The sequence below is a fragment of the Suricata suricatta genome, chromosome 2 (assembly GCF_006229205.1).
Source record: "Suricata suricatta isolate VVHF042 chromosome 2, meerkat_22Aug2017_6uvM2_HiC, whole genome shotgun sequence".
Lineage (NCBI taxonomy): Eukaryota > Metazoa > Chordata > Mammalia > Carnivora > Herpestidae > Suricata > Suricata suricatta.
In genome coordinates, this window is record NC_043701.1 from 62,169,770 (window position 1) to 62,190,885 (window position 21,116).

Genomic DNA, 21,116 nt, shown 5'->3' on the forward strand with positions numbered 1-21,116 from the left:
AAAAAATTTTTTAATGTTTATTTATTTTTGAGAGAGAGAGAGAGAGAGAGAGAGAGAGAGTGTGAGTGGGGGGAGGGGCACAGAAAGAGGGAGGCACAGATCCAGAAGCAGGCTCCAGGCTCCGAGTTGTCAGCACAGAGCTCAGTGCAGGGCTCAGACTCACCAACCATGAGATCATGACCTGAGCCTAAATCGGATGCTTAACGGACTGAGCCGTCCAGGCACCCCACCCCTGTCTGTTTTAAACATTCCATTTGAGACCCTGGATCTTCCAGTCCCTTCAGACTGTGTTTTCACCCCTAAGGCACTCCCACACCTGCCCTCCTGGAATTTAGGGTGAAGCAGCATCCCAGGGCAATCAAGGCCCGTTCACTGAGCTGCACTGTGGGGCCCGCAACCAGGTACCTATTACTTTCCTGGCTGCAGTTGGGGGGAAGCCCTGCTCATGAAGGCTGTGTTTCTGCTCTTTGGGGTGCCAGGCTTGCCGTCCTGGTTTCTGGAACCAGGGCTTGCATCCTCAGCCTGGGCTTTGCAGCTCAACCCATCTTGCTCACCAGTGCTCCCGGCTGGTCTGGCCCCTTCTCCAGCGACAGATCTACTCGGAGCAGCTCCGTGGGGGCTGGGCTCTTGCCATCTTGGCATTTGGAGTGATGAATATTTCCACTTTCTGGCTCCAGTTTTTGAGTTGAATTCATACACTGCCCCAGTAACTAGGGGAAAAAATATACAACCGCCGTATAAATGAGGGAGTTCAAATGCTCTCCACCCCTATTTCCAGCCCGCTCAGTTCTTCCCTGGAGGGAAAGACGAAAGGCACTAGGAGGTGCGAATCATGGAGATGGGAAGCAGGCTCGAGAATGGCACAATCTTTACCAACCCACCCTTTCCACGAGCAGCAGGGCTCTGACTCTACAGGTAGCAAATATCATGCCTTCCTGGATGGCGAGGCTCAGGACAGGCTCTCTGGTCCGAGACTAGAAAGCCACATAAATCTTGAATTCTGTGTCAGTTATGGATACATTCGGTTCGGTTTTGAATGGGGTTACCCATTATGTTCTGAAGCGCTTGCTTTTAGAGTCCCTGGAATCCCAGATACAAAAAGGAAGTTCCTACGTGAGGAGAAAAGGACTTTTCAGTTAGGTTACGTTAGCAGAGATGTGTAGACACCAACACTGAGTCTGGCCTCTGGTGAGACGGGGCAAGGGAGCCATTTTTATTGTGTCAGAGTGGCAAACATTAATTGGTGTGTTTATTCACATTAGTTCAGTTGGTGCATTTCTCCCCGTTTTTTTTTTTCCCCTTCTCTCAACTCACGAATGTAGGTAAGAGCCTTGGTCCTCCCTGGCTTTCGCCCCAGAAGCTGGAGTTTCAGGCGATTCCAGGCTCTTGCCATTTCCCTGCTGCATGAGTGGCCTCTCGTCGGAGGAGCCCACCAGCACTTATGCTAATGTGGGCACATTATGGTAACAAGTACCTAATAATAGAGGGAAATTTAATTCCAGCAGCAGCAGCAGCCTCTCCTGGAGAGGAGCCATCCTTCCGAGAAGGACTGAGCCGCTTGCATGTGAGGGTGGCAGGGAGCCAACATGCTTGCCTCCTGAGTTTGGTTTCCTTCCCTTTATTCACATCTATAATTGAGCCTTTGTAAGTGGAGGGATGTGTGTAAAGGAGCTAAATTTGGAGCTGATTTCATGGGGGTGATGGGAGCTCTGGAGGCCAGCGCTACCTTATGTTCATCTTGCCGACCAAGAAGAGATTCTTGGCCCTGATCTAGGGGGGAAAAAGGAGCCAAGCCTGCCATTTCTCCGTATCTCTTGCTACCAATAGGATGGTGTTAGGAGCATTCAGAAAGGACTGAGGGAGGAGGTTGAGCTCCAAAGAGCAGGCAGGATTCACCGATGCCCTGAATTGGTTTGTGATTTGGGAAGGGAGGCGTTAAGTGGAAACTCTCTGAGGCCTCACACATGGTCGCGTGCTTGAGCACCTGCCAGCCAGCTCTGCCCAGAGGACATCTCACACTGTGTGGCAGGAAGGGTCAGGCCACATAACCAGTGGATGGACCGAATGAGTTGAGGGCAGGAAATTGGATGGGGTCCTCATGACTCCACCAACCTGGAATATGAAAGACACCTTTTGGATGGCATTGCCAATTAATTACCTGGGTCAATGGCTTCTCCATCAAAGACAGAATTCATCTGGATTGTTTCCTAAGAAGAAGAAAGAGACAGCTTCAAGCACAACCCTACACTCCTCCCCCATGGCCAGGCCACTCATCCTCACAGCCCAAGTTCCTTACCCAGGGTCTTGTGCTTATGATATGATATGATATGATAGGCGCTGTGCTAAATGTTGAGGACACAGCAGTGAACACAACAAGTGTGGTTACTGCCTGCACAATGCTTCCAATTAGTGGGTGCCCTTGACAGCAGGTGGACGATATAGAGTGATAAGGTCACTAGTGGGAATATGGGTGTGACCCTGGGGACGTGGGAGGGCAGGAGGACATTCAACCCAGCTCAGGGGGTAGGAAAGCATCCTGAGTGAATGATAGGCTAGCTTCATGGAAAGTGGAGCAGAATGGCACACAACCCTGGCTGAGATCTACTTGGCCGGTGCTGGATCCGTCAGGCAGACGGGCAAGGTTGGCACAGAAGAGCACCCATGGGTTCCCAGCAGCGGGCTCCGGCTGCCGTCCCCTTGCCTCGGCCCCTTGCCTCGGCACCTGGGCCTGGCCCCCCTTCCCGGGGCCCTGTGCTGCTTATCTCTTTCTTCCCCTGTTCTCCATGCTTCCCTCCAGGACCTGACCTCTGGCTGCATGGAAACGCCCCCTTCCCTCGCACAGTGCCCTCCGGCAATGTCCTTCTTTAGCACACTGGTGAGGACTGAGTTGGCAGTCTTGTGGCCTTTCCAGCACCAGTTTCCATCACACAGGCCATCATCTACACACTAGCCCATGGCTCCCTGACTCCAAAAACAGAGGAAGTAGAGACCATATGGATTTTATCCATTTAAACAATTTATTAGCTGCACTTTATGGTCATGGGGACTTACTTATTTAATTGATTAATTTAATGTTACATATTTCTAAGATGCTCTCTGAGTGGCATCACTTGAGGGTGCTTGCCGTGGACAACGAGGCTGAGGAGATAAGGGATCAGCTCTTTCTCCCACTTGTAGATAGGCCTGTGCATATAAGCACTTAGGTGATGGACCTGAGGCAAAAATTCTGGTGCCCTGGGCTGTCTTCCTCATTGTGCGTATCATCCCCCAAATTTATTAGTCCTGGATTATAACAAAATCTTATTATTAGGGGGTTAAGGAGACTGGGGGGGGGGTCATCTTCAAGTTCTGTCACTTTGCAGTGGGAAGATCAGGTTCAGTAAATTAAAACAAAGAGGGGGGCACTTTGGTGGCTCAGTCAATTAAGCATCCAACTCTTGATTTCAGCTCAGGTCATGATCTCACAGTTTGTGGGTTCAAGCCCCGCACTGGGCTCAGCACTGCTGATGTGGAGGCTGATTGGTATATTCTCTCTCCCTCTCTCAAAATAAATTTTAAAATCTTAAAAAATTAAAAATAGGGGTGCCTGGGTGGCTCAGTCAGTTAAGCTTCTGACTTCAGCTCAAGTCATGGTCTCACAGCTCATGGGTTCGAGCCCTTTGTCAGGCTCTGTGCTGACAGCTGGGAGCCTGGAGCCTGCTTTAGATTCTGTGTCTCCCTCTCTCTCTGTCCCTCCCCTGCTCACTCTTTGTCTCTCTCTCTCACAGTAAAAATTTTTTAAACTAAAAATGTTTTAAAATAATAAATAAAGAAAAAAGAGAAACAAGAAGATAAGGGGGGGGGAGACTCTCCAACTATCTTATATCACTTTGCATTTATGTGACTCTAACAACTTTCAAAATATTTCCCACCTGCAATCTCAGGGCAGGTGTTCTTGCTCCCATTTTATAGATGAGGGATTTAAAGCTTAAAGAGGCCAAGGGCGTCTGCAAGACCATTCTGACAGGTGCACAGAGCCGGCCCCTGGCCCAAGCAATGCTCTGTCTCCATCGCTTTTCCTCAAGATTGTGGAGCAGCAAAGAGAAAAGAAATCCCACGGAAAGCTGAAGCTCCAGTTCTGGTCTCTAAGCTCTTCTCCCCCAACTCAGTCTCCCGGAGAGCTGGTGTAGATAATAAACACCACTATTCAATATTTATGAAATCCAGTTCTTCTGCAAATATATCAGCAGACATGTTCAGTGGAGGGAACAAATTCTATCAGGAGCTCGCCACACAGCAATCTGTTCCAGTGGCCAAATACAAGCATCTCGCTGAATGATAAACAATCCCATGAGGCCGTGTCAGGGTCTCCCTGAGAGGGGGTGGGACTGTCCCGCACACATCCCCCAAGCCAGGTGCCCTTGGCCAGCACACTTACCACTAAAACCTCTCTCTGTGTATTCTTCATTTCTGCAGGGAAGAGAACAGGCAGCAGTGAGGCTTCTTGGACATTAAGTTGGCCTTAACATTCTACTTCCACAATGGGATTTCTCTTAAACAGGCTTTGAACTTAGTATTGCAGACACGACATGGAGCTCTCTATAGACCTATTTATTGACAGCTTTCTACCTTCTCAGAAACACACACACACACACACACACACACACACACACACACACCACAAGGATAATACATAGACTTTTAAAAAATATTTTACTCTTTTCCCAACTTATTGCTATTCCTGGACCTGGGAAATTATCCTTTTAATGAAAGATCAGAAAGATTATTTGTTCATAGTGTGGGGATTCTTTGCATCCATTCCTTATGCCCTTAAAAAACGTAGCTAGGGTGGTGGTGACAGTTTGTGAGGATCTCATTAGAATCATTTCATTTGATATGATCAGTAACCATTATAATCAGATTTTGAACCCTGCTTATACATGCCTTGTGCTTGTCAGAGGCACCTGCCTATGGATTGAGGGATTAAAGCAATCTTTTTTATAAAAAAAAAAAAACCCACTTTCCTGGGGCTCCTGGGTAGCTCAGTCAGTTAAGCATCCAACATCAGCTCAGGTCATGATCCCAGGGTTGTGGCATCAAGCCCTGCATTGAGCCTACTTAAGATTCTCCCCCCCCATCCCTTTTTCTCTAAAACAACAACAACAACACAGACACACACACACACACACACACACACACACACTTCCAGTTCTCTGTCCGGTCTCTCCCCATCACCTGGATGCCCCTTGAGGCAGCAACTTTCGGGGCTGGGTGCTGACGTCCCTTAGGCGTGGAGTTATGCAGACGGACCTTGCTCTACTCACCCAAAGTCCTAGCTCTTCCTGCCCACCTGACTGCACCCAGCCCCCCCTTTCTAACAAGCCTGACCCAAAATAACTTGTGGAAATGACCAAACCCATTACAATCTGAGCAGAAAGTGCTGTTTGTTCTTGGAAAAGAGGCATCTGTTCGATACAGAGCATCGGCTGTCCTCAAGAGGGGCCCACACATCCGCGTGCGGCAGCACGTAGACGCTGCCTAGGTTTAAGTCTCAGAGAATTCTTCACTCCTGTCCTGCTGGGGGGACAGACCTCTAGGTGCTTAAGTTCAGCTGATTGGAGACAACCCTGAGGAGGGAACAGGCAGGACTAAAATGAGAGGTCTGAGGGGCGCCTGGGTGTCTCGGTCAGGTAACCATCTGACTCTTGATTTTGGCTCAGGTCATGATCTTAAGGTTCATGAGATGGAGCCCTGTGTTTGGCTTTGAGCGGACAACACAGAACCTGCTTGGGATTCTCTCTCTTCCTCTCTCTCCGCCCTTCCCCTACTTTCGTTCTCTCTCTTTCTCTCTCTCTCTTTTCTCAAAATACATAAATAAACATTTAAAAAATGAAATCCCATGAGCGATCTGATGCACTAACAGCACCACACACCCGGCCCTTCCCTCTCCAGCTGCATCTGACCTTGGTTTCCTCTCACCCACAGATGGTGTGGGTGAAAACCCACCAAGACAGAACTACACCTTGATCCTCTGCTAAGTTAGAACCCTTTTATTTAGTACAACAGAGCAAGCAAAAATCAACAATAGCAAGAGAGACAAACAAAGGGAAAAAGTGTGGTACGTACCGCCTTTCTTCACCCTACAGAGGGAAGAAAAGGGAGGGACAAGAATTAACCTAAGAGTAATCTGCCCTGGTGCACACACGATAACTTGGGGCCTCTGGGCAACTGGGTTTCCTTGGGATTCAGGGACTGATTAAAAGAGGGGCCAGGTATGGGCCAGTGAAGGCCGGGCTCCTATCCCTGCTCCAAACAGAGCAGCTCCAGCACCGTTGGTTGGGGACTAAAGAGGTTCTGGAGTTTGATCAAAGTTTGAAAAACTATTGCTTTATAGAGCATCAGGGGATGTATTTTCTCTGACAGCACAGGCGAGGGCATGACCAGCCTGCCCGCCAATTTCCCTGCCTCCTTTTTCTCCCCAGCCGCTGCTGGAGCAGAAGGCTTGGCTCACAGCAGGAAGCCTCAAGGGCTGACAGTTAAACCCTCTTTTCCTATAACATGAAGACCCAGGTGTGGATGCTGAGCACCTTCCCATGATAACCTTGGGTCCCATAATTGTGTGACTCTAATTTTTTGAAAATATAATTTATTGTCAAGTTGGCCAACGTACAGTGTGTACAGCGTGCTCTCGGTTTTGGGGGTGGATTCCCGTGATTTATCGCTTCCATACAACACCCAGTGCTTATCCCAACAAGTGTCCCCATCACCCACTCCCCCCTCTCCCCTACTCGCCCTCCCCATCCCCCCCCAACAATCCTTAGTTAGTTCTCTATATTTAAGGGTCTCTTATAATTTGCCTCCCTCCCTCTCTGTTTGTAACTATTTTTTTCCCCTTCTCTCCCCCCATGGTCTTCTGTTTAGTTGTTCAAGTTCCACATATGAGTGAAAACATATATCTGTCTTTCTTTGACTTATTTCACTCAGCATAATGCCCTCCAGTTCCATCCATGATGCTGCAAATGGCAGGATTTGATTCTTTCTCATTGCCAGGTAGAATTCCATTGTATATGTAACCCACATCTTCTTTATCCATTCATCAATGGATGGACATTTGGGCTCTTTCTATGAATTGGATATTGTTGAAAGGGCCGCTATAAACATTGGGGTGCATATGTCCTTATGCATCAGCACTTCTGTATCCCTTGGGTAAATCCCTAGTAGTGCTATTGCTGGGTCTGTGACTCTAATTTTATTCTTTGCTGTTGGATAAATGTTGGCAGCCACAGGGTGCACTGAATTTCCAGAGAGGCCAGGCCTGAGCCTGTGTTACTAGGTAGTTTTTCCTTTTTACGTCAACCATGTTGAAAACAATTTCCATTTAGAATGTAAGTTAAGGCAACTGGGCTCAAGGTACATTTATCCATAAACTGACTGAGAGTTTCAGTGTCTACTGGATGACTCCCTTTAAAAGCTTCTGCCCAAATCCCATTACAGAGCACCATCATCCTTACAAGCTTAAGGGTCACTCTTCTGGAGTTATTTTTTTCTTCCAAATCAATTTGTGAGTAGAACCCAAACAAAAATGCCTCTTTTAATTTCAGCAGATGCTCAAGGATTTCTTACCTTGAAGTCAAGGTTGCCAATAGCAACAAACTTCCCCAATAAATATGGCAAAATGCAGTGCACATCTTTAGGCTAATGCCTTATACTTTGGTACAGTCTTTTCATCCATAGGTTTTACATGATTTGACAGTACTAGTGAATCTTCAGAATACCTTTAAAAGGTATATGAAATCTTATCACCCCCTCGTTTTTGCCAAAACTCAGATTCTGAACCACCAGAGACAGTTGAGCCTGGAGCTGAACTTGGAGTCTAGAATCCTGAGCTCACTGGGACTCAGCCACACACACACACAAAGGCAACAAGACTTTTAAAAAATACTATATTAAGTATAGGAACAGTGCTAAGTGCTTTCTTTGATTTTGCTCATTTGATTGTTTAGTCCTCAAATGAAGAATTGAGATTCACAGAGGCTGTCACTTGTCTAAAGCCCAGATCCGAATCAGGGCTTGTCTCTCTCCAAAGGCCAGGCTCAGAACCATCATGCTGTCATTGCACAAGCTTCTGAGACTCAAGAAACTGGATCTGGAGAAGCTCGGAACAATGGAGAGCTCTCTCTGATGTCTCACTTACTGGCCAGCCAGTAAGAGACACTCCGTGGCATACACAGTAAGAGGCAGGTTAGTGGGCAGGAGGGGGCAGGAGAGAACAGGGGGCAGGGAAAGCAGGCCTCAGCTGACAGCCCTTGAGAGTGAGAGATTGGGGTCACATGCAGAAGAACAATGATTATTTAGTTACACAAAAGCCCAGTGAGTCACTGGAGCCAAGAGCTTAATTCCCTTATCAGTTTTCTGTGCTTCCTCTAATTCTATCCCATCCTTTCAATATTCTACAAATAACAGCACAGCATATTCTTCACTACTCACAACCAGAGTTTTTTTTTTCTGAAGCTTTTATCCACCAAGAGGTTGAAGCCCCAATTTCATTGAGATTGCCTCAAGGACAGAGCAGGTGCCCAGGAAAACTAAAGCAGCCTGGTCTCCCAGGTGATGAAGAAGGTACTGGGACTGAGGGGGGGGTCTGGAACTCCCTCCCCCCTCCACTTTGCCTTCCTTCATGCCTACATGCCCTCTCTGCCCCATGGAGAAAGCCTAATTCCTACCTTTCCCCCTCCCAACAGCCCTGGAGACACTATCCTAAAGGAAGTGGTGGAAAGGGCCCAGCCCAGTGGCAACTTACGCAGGTTTCTTGTGCTTCCCAGTCTTGCAGGGACAGTGTCTGTGGATGGCTTTGGCCAACAGGACGAACAGGGACACCAGGAGGCCCAGAAGCAGTATGGAGCCCAGAGTGATAACAAAAGGCACATACCATGCTGATGGAGAATAGACGTTTTCTCTCAGGACCTGGCGGATGATCTGGGGTTTGAATGACAGAGAGAGAGGAGGGTGAGCTGAGGCTGCTTTCAGGAGACATTTTTGACATCACTACTGCCTCGTGTTGAGTGTTGATTCTGCCGTCTGCTCCTGCTCTCTACACCGCGCATCCGTGTGCTCAGACTTCTTTGCAGCACCAACCCATTACTTTATTTATAGTCTTTCCAAGCACCCATGAGATCAAACCCCAGGAAATTTAGAAAACTGAAATGCAACTCCAGGCCTGTTTTTATTCTCTTTCCCGTCTTTCCCAAGTGCTAAAGATCCCATTGGCTTTTTTCCCTGCCAAATCATGGCATAACCCCAGAGCTGATACAGCCATTGTCTCTCACTGGGAAGGCATGTACCACAAAAGCTGTTCTTTTTAACACTTTGTAGGCTCTTCAGTGCTCACTCACTACACACTGCACTGCCAGATGAAGGGGCTGACATTACAGTGAAACCTCAAATTTGGCACTGGCTTCCTAGAGAGGGAGACAGATAACAAACAAGTTACAGAGATTTCGGGGCTGGAGATGTCACCATTGGGTCAGGTTGTAAGTCCCAGAAAGGTGGAAACTCCTTACTCAGGGGAATCACTGGCCCCTACCACAGCCAAAAACCCTTAAGATTATCTTATGCCTCCATCCGTTGAGGAAAGGTTGGCTCCAGCACATGGGAGATGGAGATTGACCAGCTCGTGATAGGGCTCAGACAAGCAGAATTTGACCACCTGTCCCAGGTAGCTGTCTGAGGTTCTAAATACTTTTCCTCTGGGATACTACAAGTGTGGGCACAGCTGCACTAGGAGCAGGAGAGAAGGAGACAAAAGAATCAGCACAAATATAAGCCAGTCCTTCCAAGGAGGAGGGGAGATAATCTTATTGTCAGATTCTACACCTCTCCCTTCCTTTACCACCCTGGTCTGATGATGGCACCTGCTTATTTCTTGCTACCATCTACTGTAATCTGTACTTAATGTATTCATTTTGATACCTGCTTGTAATCTGTCTCCCTCTCTAGATCGGTGGCTCTCAAAGGTTAGTGCACATCAGAATCCCCTTGGAGGCTTATTAAAAACACAGATTACTGGGCTCCACTCCCAGAGCGTCTGATCCAGTAGCTCTGGGGATATGGTTGGGGACTCCACGGTCCAACATCTTTCCCTAGAGGCTATGGTGATGATTACATTAGGTGAGGTCTAACTCCACTTCAATATTCTGGGGTAGGCCTAAGAATTGGCCTTTCTAACAGGCTTTTAGGTGATGCTGTTGCTGACGGTCTGGGGACCACTGACCTATATTATAAGCTCCATGACTACAGAAATCATGTTTGGCTTGTTCATCAAAGCTCTTGGCATATTATAGAGATTCAATCGATATTTATAGATTGAACCAATGACTTCTTTTAGAGTAGAGGTGGGGAGTAGGGTACAGATTGACACACAGGGACTCCTCAAAAGAAGTGGAGAAGAATATACCTGGCAGCTACCTGCCTCTATGGACCTGACTTGCAATGGCTCTTAAGAGCAAGTGCAGAAGGGGTTGTGAAGGGAGCTGCTGGCCGCAGGTGCTTGAAAATTGCCTCCTGTGTCACAAGCACCATAGGTGGTCAGTACCTAGTCTGTTACAAACCAGCACATAAATGCACATTCTTCTTTCCCAACATAGGAAAAGTGAATGGTTCTACAAGTCCAAGGTCTCACTCAGATCTTTTGTCTACCACCCAGTGACGGTTCCAGTCCAGCCCATAGTTGGCATTCCTGGCAACATCCCAACACCTCAACCCTTTTCAGCCCCTCCCATATTTCTGGGTCATGAGGCTCCATCAAGGTAAATCACAAGGGGATGTATATAAGGAGTCCAGGTTCCAAAGCCCTTACCTTGGTGGTTGTGGTGGCAATTGTGGTTGGATCAGGAATGACGCTAATACTCAGCGTCACTGTCCCTGTTTCAATGTGAGCCTTAGCTTTCTTCCTGCCAGACAGCAAGTTGTCATCAGTTATGTAGACAAGTAGTTTGTAGTCCCAGATCTTGTCAAGCCCACTGGCATAGTCAAAGCGTGTTGCAAGGAGCAGGCTTGTCACATTGGACCCAGCACTGGGAGAGAAAGTGAAGTGACTGTTGACATTGCCTAAAAGAGATGTGATACAAGGATTTGGGGAAAAGAAAGAAAAGGGAGTGAGCAAAACAAGGTGTCTTAGAACGGTGTATTCCATCTTTCCTCAAACACGCACACCTCAGGTATAGACTGTGTTTCTGATGCACCAGAGCCAGGTCAGTGATAGGACATGGGCCTTAACCACACCAGAGACCTCACAGGTACAGGGAAAGTCTGGCCCACAAACAGTGTGGCTGCAACAGGAACAAAGTAGAACAGAACGGCACCACACCTGTTCCAGGAGAATGGCTGCCATTTTTTTACGCATTGGGCAGAGATTTAACATTCCTGGGGCAGCCTCTCTAGCCAATTCTCACATCAGCGTTTATTTGGTAATAATGTGTAACTCACACTCAGACCAACGGGTGGGCGGCAAGAGGTGAGAGGAGGCCAAGTATCCAGCCACAGGCCAAGTTCACACCATTGCCTTTCGTGGAACATGGCTGGCAATACTAGTGGCAGATGTCCCTGGATCCCCCAAAGGAAGGTACCTCCTGGCTTGGCACGGGTTGCGGTCCTACCCCACCACCCCAACTGAATCCACCGCACACCCACCTCCCCCAGAGCTGGGCTGGGGCTCAAGGCTCACAGCTTAGAGGGCCCAGGGTAGAAAGGCTGCCACCCACGCAGTCCTTGCTCATTCCTTTGGTGGCTCCAGACTCATTACCGACTGAAAACCAGTAAATGGAGCAGGAGATGATGCCGTTTTTACTCCCTTAGCAGCAAAGAGCTCCATCAAGGCCTGAGGGTTCTCAGTATGGATTATTTCCATCTTCGGCAACTGCCGTCTCGAGGCAGTCTCTGCCCCTGGGTTTTGTGACACTGCCTGCTCGAGAGGCTTCCTACTGTTCGAGTTCCTGCTCTGCCAGGGCTCAGCCAGCAGCCGAGATGGATTTTTGGTCTCTCATGTGGAATTGCTCTGCCTGTTTGGGTTTAAATCTCTGGCCCCAGCACTTCATTAGATGAGCTATTTTGGTCTAATTTCCATTGAGGGGTGCTCTTCCCCCACCTCCACAGTGGTATATTTTTAAAGAGAGAAAATGAATGGAATAGAAGAGAATTCCTGAGGACACGTTTCAAAATGCATTTAATCTATTTAATCTATTATTATCTGGAGCGAGGACTGGATTCCCTGCCCCCACTACTAGCTTGGAGGAAAAGTAGTGGTTGAGGAGATGGACCAAAAAAAATTATTTTTTAACTACATTACTATGATTCATGAATCATGATGGGCTGGGAATTGTAGAGGGTGGGGGTGCCATCAATGGGGTTCACTTTTCCTTGGCCTTTGGGCAACCACAGATGCGAGCCTGGGCAGAGTTAGGGGAGATAGGGTAGCCTGAGTGAGGACTGGGAGGCAGAGGACCCTGACACTCCTCATCCCTGCTTCCCTCATTCAAAATACTCCCGCCACGCACATATGCTGGACCCAAATCCATGCGTGAGCACAGAACCCCTTCTCTTTCAACAGCTGCTAAGGCCCCCAACACCAGGATCCTTGGAGACGGCGTACCTGAGCCAATGGAGTAACGAAAAGACCTAGGGCTGGAATCAAGGTCGATACACGTCAGCTTGAAATTCTGAATGTTTGTGCCAACTCTCAAATCCACTGGGATGGCCAGGAAGTAAGAGTTTGGGGTACAAATTGGCTTTTCATCATTTTCTTCAAGGACATTCACAGTTACCTAGAACAGCAAGAAGGCAACCGTGATTAACAGCTACAACTTGCTGAGAATTTTCTGTGTGCCAGGCACTGGGCTATGTGCTTTTGGTGAACCAGCTCATTGAACCTCACCTAAGATAGACAATATGGTGATTCCCATTCTACAGATGAGGAAACTGAGGCTTAGATAGATAAGGTACAGGACCTTTCAGTTTGGTGAGTGGCGCAGTTCAGGCAATTTGAACTCAGGTCTGTCCTACTCTAAGTTCTGTGTTATTAACTTTTGCTTGTGGGTGTACATGTGCTCATGTGCATAATACATATATATTCACATACTCCCCCTCCAACAAATGCATCTAGACATGTGGGCTCATCCCTGGATGATGCTGAGTGGTTTTCCCAGTCATAATTGTGAATTTATGGTGATACTCTATACTTCCCTGCCCATCACCCTTGTGAATGGGAAGTTCTGTCTTTAACTTTGAATGATAGAACAATGATTCTCAGCCCTGGCTCCACTTTCATAGGTCCTCTCCAGACCAAATGAATTGCACTCTCTGGAGGATGGGGCCCAGGTACTTTTTTAAATGTTCTCCAGCTGATTCTAATATGCAGCCAGGGTTGAGGACCATTGGGATAGAAGGAGCTGACCCGGCGAAGCCAGGGTCTCATCTGTAACCTGGGCTGTTAGCCTCACACAAAGCCTGTGGCCGTAACCCGTCACAGGCAGGAGCCAGCCTATTCCCCTTCATCGTTTTCTTTTATGCTTGGTGAATTGGAATATGGCCTGGGACGCCTGCCAGCACAGAATCACAGAACGTCAGCGCTGAAAGGGACTTATGTGATCATCACCCTTTTTAAAGGCTTATGAATTTTGAGTCGTATTCATTCTACCTTTGAAATTTGGGGATTTCAGCTACTTCTGAGCCTGGGAATAAATTGAAATGTTCACTCTAGTTAGCTCCCAAAGTGGAGTCCATTCATTTTTCTCAAAAATCCAGCCTAACAAACACTACAATTATCTTCAACTTAGCCCGTCTTTTGCTCAGCTAGCAATGCTGAGCCTCACACATCATTAAAAACGTGTCCTGTTAATTCAAAGCCACTCATCAGAGGGACTGGACTATTCAGGCGATGGGTTGTCAGGTGGCTCTCCATTTAAGAGAGAGAAAAATTGGGACACAAAGATAAGCATTGCTCAGACCCCCTTGGAAACTTGGGATCAAAGTTGAGAAATGAACTCCATCTCCTGACTGAACCAGTCGTCCCTGCATCCCTGCCTGCCATTAGCTATGAGTCCATGTTGCCTTATGCTTCCTCACTTTACTAATGGGAAAGACAAAAAAATAGTTGTGTCTTCCTGGCCGTCATATTACCTTCGGATAATTTGAACAACAGACGGCACAGACCTGTTAAACCCTAGCTACTTGAAGGGCAGCTATGGACCAGCTACATCAGCATCACCTGGAAGAGTGTTAGAAATGCAGATTCTGAGGCCCACTCAGACCCGCTGACTCATTATCTGCATTTATCCAGATGCTCAATGCCAGAAGTTGAGATGCAGCACGGCCCTGGGTCAAGCCACGTTATTTTAAGGTCTACCCTATCTGATGTGATGTGGGTAGGGTAGGAACATGACAAAACTACTGGGGAGGGGGAACGCATGGCTACAGAACCACACTCCCCTTCTGGAAGTATGCATCCCACTGCTAGCCCACGCCCACTGCAAAAGTGACGAGAGATTTAGAGAGCATTGGGAGGAAGATTGCCCACACAGCGCTCATCAATCTTGGTGACCTCCCAGTCATCCACAACCTTGGGCCTACGGATGCCAGTCTTTATTTCCCCGGCTCTGTGAGGTGTGTCCACATGTGCTGTCCTGGAAACCACTTATCACTTCCCGTTACAGCTGCCAGATGGGCTCCATTAAGATTCCTCACTGCTGCAGATACAGAAGGAGAGAGCCCATGTCAACCAGTTGGGCTGGCATGAACACACCAACAGCCTCACTCACTGTGACTGAGCTTGTGTCCTCACTGTTGGTGGCCTGGATTCTGAGAATATAGACAGGGGTTGTTTCATAGTCGGCTTTAGTCACCAGCTGGAGTTCTCCCGTCTGGGGATTGATCCAAAACATGTTTGGGGACTGGAGGCTGGCCCCTCCGGAGGAGATGGAGTACACGACGCGGCTCGGGGGGAAGTCCTTATCAGTGGCACGCACTTGTCCAACCCGGGTTCGTGCTAGAAGAATAAGGCACCTGAGATTAGTCCTGCTTTGGAGGGTAGAGAGAGCCTCCAGGAGCACACATTCTCACTGCCATGGGCAGAAAGACTTTTGGAGGTCTCTTTGCTGTTCAAACTCTGTATTTTTTATGTCTTCCATTCTATTAAAATAAAATCACGCTAATGAGCACCCACTGGGTTACTGGCCCTATGATCCAAGCAGTAGAGTAAGGTGTAAAAGACAATTCAAGCTTTCATGTAAACTCCAAGCACACCAGTTATGATGCGATCATAAACAACACTGCAAAGAACATCTTCACATGTTCTCACTTTGCAGTCATGCTGCCTAAATGTCTTCTGCATCTTTCAAATTTTAACGAGCATGAATTGCTCTTATAAACAAGATGAAAAATAAACAGTTTTTATTTTTTAATGTTTTTTTATTTTTTGAGAGCAAGAAAGAGAGAGAGAGAGAGAGAGACTATGGGAGAGGGGTAGAGAGAGAGGAGCTGTCAGCACAAAGCCTCATTAGGGCTTGAACTCAAGAGCCTTGAGATCATGATCTGAGCCGAAGTCAAATGCTCAATCGAACCACCCACGACCCCCAAAAAGAAACCATTTTTAAAAGGTTCAGCAACTGATGCTGATTGGAGTAGGGAATTGTAAATACTGTTCCATTTTGCTTATTTTACAATGCTTGTTGGTGGGACTGGTGGAGTTCCGACTTGCTTGTTTTGTAGATCTTCCTCATATATTGCACTCCTCAAGGGCTGATGCTAAGTGCTTGATCCAAAGTAGGTGATCGATAATTGTAATAAGATCTGTGAATTCGTAAGAATTCATATCACTACTGCATTTGTTAGTCACTAGATATGGTATAAGGAATTAAAAGGTTTTTCTTCAGACCCTCTTTTTGTGCTTTGTTTAAAATTTTATGTCAGGAGGGGCGCCTGGGTGGCTCAGTTGGTTGAGCATCCGACGCTTGGTTTTGGTTCAGGTCCTGATCTCACAGTTCATGAGTTAGAGCCCAAGATGGGCTCTGCGGGCATTTGGGATTCTTTCTCTCAAACCGATTAAATAAACTTTTATAAAAGTAGGTTTTTCTTAAAAAAAAAAAAAAAAAGGAAATCAAGGTGTCAACAAAAAGCAAAAAAAAGGGATTCCTATTACGGGAGAGAAAATGTCTTTATTTTGCTTAAAAAAGTTTTTTTATGTTTTTTACTTATTTTTGAGAGACAGAGAGAGACAGTGCGAGCAGGGAAGGGTCAGAGAGAGAGGGAGACACAGAATCTGAAGCAGGCTCCAGGCTCCAAGCTAGCTGTCTGCTAGCGCCCCCTGCCCAACGCGGGGCTGGAATCCATGGACCATGAGATCACTACCTGAGCCGAAGCCGGATGCTTAAGCCACTGAGCCATTCAGGCGCCCCTTTATTTTGCTTTTAAATGAAGGAAACCTACCAATGGGAAATGTTTTCTCTATTTTAAAATTTCTATTCTCTGAGCGAGCTGGATAAAAATCACAGTGGAAACCAAAGGAAAATTTAAGCTACAAAAAGGGAAGATGAGCAGAATCAGGCACGCAGACAAGGAAGCAATCAGGGGTTTGGAGAAATGCAGTTTAAACAATAGTTTTCAAAATCTAGGTTTCACCTAAAGGACTCCTCAGCAGTGAGGACAATTTAAAAAGAAATAAGAGCTGCAATAAACAGGAATGAGCTGTGAGTTGCCGTGCACAACACCACCCAGGGCCCCTGGGCTGGAGGGAGCTTCTCCGCTAAGTGCTGATCGGGATGGAAGAGTCTGTCCAAAGCACTGGGGTCTGGGGTCTTGTCTGCTACTTACCTGGCCTTAATTCTGACACATTGAATATATAGGACGGCCTATCAAAGACAAGAGAAAACTCATTTTCTGGCTTTGTGAGGATGTAAATGTAGATGTTATCTAAAAGTAGAGACAGGAAAAAAAAATGTTTAATTGTAATACCCATTCTCACTCCTTTGCTTATTCACCGTGTTTAAAGCACCTGCTATGAACCAAGCTCTGAGCAAAATAAAGGGGATACAAGGCAAATGGGACCTGGTGGGTCTCACCTTCACAATGCATAGGGCAGTTGCCCTTTGCTAAATACACGTACGGGTCTCTATGGATGCCAGAGGAAGGGCAAGCTGGCTCCCAGGGATATTTAGAGTTACACAAACAGGGCCAGGGTGAAGTGGGGGTGAGTGGGGGGTGTTCTGGGTGTGTGCATGGATACTGAGGTATACACCTGCATGACTTTCTTAGGAAAACTGCAAGCTGGCGGCCTCGTTGGAAAAAGGGGAGAGTAGGGGTGGGCAACCAGAGCTGAAACCAGAGAGTAAGGCAGGAGCCAGGGATGAAAGTCCCTGTGTGCCAAGCCAGAGACTGAATTTGAACCTGACAGCTACCGGGAGACACTTGGAGGGCTTTCAGCGAAGATGTGATACAATGGTATTTGCATTTCCTGAAAATCACTGTCAGAATGTGGAGGGTACACTGGAAAGGGGCAAGACAAAAGCCAGACAGAAAGATCCTTAAAAGACTCTTGGTATTATAATTGAGCCAAGAAAGAAGGGAGGTTCTGCATTCCAGCACTGCCAGTGGGTGGGGGTGGGGAAGGAGAAAAAGCCTGTGAGACTGGTGACACGTGCCTGGTGAAGGACAGGAGGAGGCTGGGCTGATTCCCAAGGGTTTGGATTTCTGAAATCTCCTTTTGAACACAAATGCCTAGTCCAATATCCAGTACTGCCTAGCACAGTTTAGTTGCTGCTACATGAACTAAAGCATCATGAATAAATAAAAAGGATACTTGCTTTTGTGGTAAGGAGGGGCAACATCCTGCACCTGGATTATCATAGCGTACGTATTGCCGGCTGCTAGATTGCTTGTGTTTTCATAATCTAGGTCACCAGTCAACTAGATTAAAACAGAGATATCACATTAGGCAGAACAAACAAGCCTTTTAATTCAACTGACAGAGAAGACATTTTCAGATACTGTTAGTGGATATGTAAAACCTTTCTGGAAAGCATGTTGCCTATTAGAGGAGCGTTAATGAGTTATATCCACACTTTTGCTCACTACTAGAGAACTGATTCAGAAGAATTTACCAGGAGAGAGAATCTATGTTTAAAGACTTTTGTCAAGTATTACTGCCCAAAGGCACGGGCTCACGATCTCAGGTTAGTTGAAGAGAAACACAATATAGTATCCAATGTGCGGGAATATTTCCGTCGTTTAAAATATCTATGGGGGGCTTGGGTGGCTCAGTCAGATAAGCATCCGACTCTTGATTTCGGCTCAGGTCATGATCTCACGATTGGTGGGTTCAAGCTCCGCATCGGGCTCTGTGCTGGCAATGTGGAGCCTGCTTGAGATTTTCTCTTTCACTCTCTCTCTCTGCCCCTTCCCTGCTTGTGTGTGCCCTCTTTCTCTCTCAAAGTAAATAAATAAATAAATAAATAAATAAATAAATAAAAATTTTATGGCATATACATAAAATCTATGCCTGGGGAAGAAGGCATGAGGGTAATATATCAAAATGTTAATAATGGTTATCACTAAATCGTAATGCTGTTAGTGTTTTCTACATCTCCAGTGAAAATGTATTAATTTCTTAAGCAGATAAAAATAGAAATTGTTTTTTAGTTGACACATGTGCATAAAATTGGTAAGGCTTTCTTGGGGGTGGAAGGACGGCTTGGCATGAGAGGTGGAGACAGGCTGCCTAGGGGGCTGCCTATCTCCTCCCTGAGGCTCTTTCTCTGATGCAAAGACCTCCCCCTACAGCCAGACCATGCCCCGACCTTCTTCTGCCTTCCACCTTCCTCTCCTCCTTCCCCATCACTCTCCAGCCCTGTAGGTAAAGGTCTCGCACAGCCTCATTGAGACCCGCCTCTTATGGCCGTCAGTCTTGTGGAGTGGGGCACCTACACGCTCCCGTTTCCTCACTCTCTGTCGGGTGTCCCATGGTTCCACAATGCTGAATTTAGCAAGACACACTCAGGGCCCTGGACTGACTTTCTCTCCCCTCATACCTCTCTGGACCTGAGATGGGCACTCAAGTAAACCAAAGTGCGTGAGCCCAGAGGGTTCTAAGGTGACTGTAGGCGCCACACTGAACAGGCATGCCGAATTGAGATGAATCTAGTCCTTAGCACCCCAGGCACAACTATGCATAACAAATGATTCCTGGAACTTGAGTAAAATAAAGAGCAAATGGGGAAAACAGAGTCACTATTAAGTTTGTCAGTTACCAGTTACCGTCGCTTCGAGAGGGAGTTACCTTGGAAATTGCTCTCTATGGGGCAGCAAAAGCACTATGCATGTCACACCAGCTCCCCCAATGCCCTTTCAATGATGCAATGACCATGAACTGACCACAATTTTCCCAGAGCCGGCTGGATCCTGTGAAAATCTGCCGCTACCCCCCACTCCAGATGGCGTACTGAAGTTGAATTGGTTGTTTGGTGCTTTGCTGTCATCATCAGAGCAGAACTTGTTCAGGTCCAGAAGCGACGTCCCTTTGGCTGCTCTTTCAGGCACCATAATGCTGGTGAAGAGACACGATTCAATATTTTCCCCCAACAAATGGTGATTGAGCGTTGCTCCTGACAGAGGCCCTGGGCTAGACACCTCTGCTTTAATTTCCGTTCAAAGCTAGTCTACAGTTACTGCAGTTACTGCCTAAAGAATGGGTTCCCTGCTCTGCCCTTCCCTCCTTTCAGACTATTCTTTTTTTTTTTAATTTTTTTTATGTCTTTTATTTATTTTTGAGAGAGAGAGAGAGAGAGAGAGACAGCGCAAGCAGGGGAGGGTCAGAGAGAGAGGGAGACACAGAATCTGAAGCAAGCTCCAGGCTCTGAGCTAGCTGTCAGCACAGAGCCCAACTCGAGGCTCCAACCCACGACCTTGAGATCATGACTGGAGCTGAAGCCGACCGCTCAACTGACTGAGCCACCCAGGCGCCCCTCAGACTATTCTTAACACAGCAGCCAGAGGGATCCTCTTAAAGTGTCATCAGGGCACACCACTCCCCTGCTCCTAAATCCCCAATGGCCTCTCATTGCACTCCAAGCCCTCACTTTGATCTAGGGGGCTCTTCATGATGTGCGCCCTTGCTTTGCCTTACCCATCTGAGCTCATCAGCTCAAAGGTCCCTTGTTTGCTCCCACCTCGGGCCTCCTGGGCCTCAGACTCCCCCCAGGCTCTAGCCTCAGGCTACCCCACTAACTTCATGATGCCCTTCCCATATGTCCAATGGCGTGGATGCGCACATTCTTTAGTCTCCTATCAGTGTCACCTTCTCAAAAGGCCCCCCTGGTGACCCTCTCTCAAATGTCAGCCAGTCCCGGCTCTTGCTCCCTCTCCTGTTCTTCCCTTCATTTTTCATCCTTAGCATGACCATTTTCCAACATACTACATGGTTTTACTTATTTATCCTGTTTATCTCCTCTTTCCCTTCCTAGAAAGTAAGCTCCATGAGGACAGAGACTTTTGTCTGCTCTGTTTTTGGCATGCTCACTAATGTTTGTTGGATGGGTGAATGTTGACCCAGGAGACCAGCACAGCTGTGAGGAAGAAGATTAGAGGAATAGAATTCTGCCCTGGCTGCCAGGGGTTTATGACCTGGTTAGAGAAAATCCCTGGACCCCTGCACACCTCGCCTCCCACGATTGAAAATCAGAATTCCCTCACCTGTGTTCTAATGCCTCTGATATCATAAAAGCATCTCCTAACACCTTAGTATCATTCACCCGATAGAGGTGTTATTGTTTTTTTAATTAAAGTTTTTATTTATTTATTTGAGAGAGACAGAGAGAAAGCAAGAAAATGGGTAGGGGTTAGGGGGAGACAGATGACCCGAAGCAGACTCTGCAGACAGCCTGATGCAGGGCTCGAACTCACTAACCTTGAAATCATGACCTGAGCCGAAGTGGAACACTTAACTGACTGAGCCACCCCCCGGGACCCCCCAGTAGAGGTTTTGTAAGGCTTGAATTCGGGAGTCCCGATCTCAGTTGACTCCGGTAGCACAAACGAGTAAAGCTGCCCACAAACTCACAGCCATCCCAGCCAGCCTGGGTTGGCGAGGGAGGCCT

The 21,116-nt window shown here is 47.2% G+C and overlaps 1 protein-coding gene across 3 annotated transcripts in view; it reads right to left on the reverse strand.

The window, feature by feature from the left end:
- Positions 1-21,116, reverse strand: part of CDHR3 (cadherin related family member 3) — a 78,006-nt gene that overhangs the window by 10,895 nt on the left and 45,995 nt on the right. For 2 of the 3 annotated variants that reach the window (XM_029956757.1, XM_029956765.1), the window contains exons 9-19: positions 19,396-19,567; positions 17,829-17,931; positions 16,840-16,938; positions 14,790-15,016; positions 12,626-12,797; positions 10,835-11,085; positions 8,780-8,955; positions 6,106-6,119; positions 4,418-4,449; positions 2,159-2,207; positions 555-710 (exon numbers count right to left, since the gene is read on the reverse strand). In XM_029956757.1, the coding sequence (XP_029812617.1) occupies positions 555-710; positions 2,159-2,207; positions 4,418-4,449; positions 6,106-6,119; positions 8,780-8,955; positions 10,835-11,085; positions 12,626-12,797; positions 14,790-15,016; positions 16,840-16,938; positions 17,829-17,931; positions 19,396-19,567 (1,451 nt within the window). Of the gene's footprint in view, positions 1-174; positions 711-2,158; positions 2,208-4,417; positions 4,450-6,105; positions 6,120-8,779; positions 8,956-10,834; positions 11,086-12,625; positions 12,798-14,789; positions 15,017-16,839; positions 16,939-17,828; positions 17,932-19,395; positions 19,568-21,116 lie in introns of those variants that run through there. The other variant, XM_029956751.1, reaches the window with a different exon arrangement.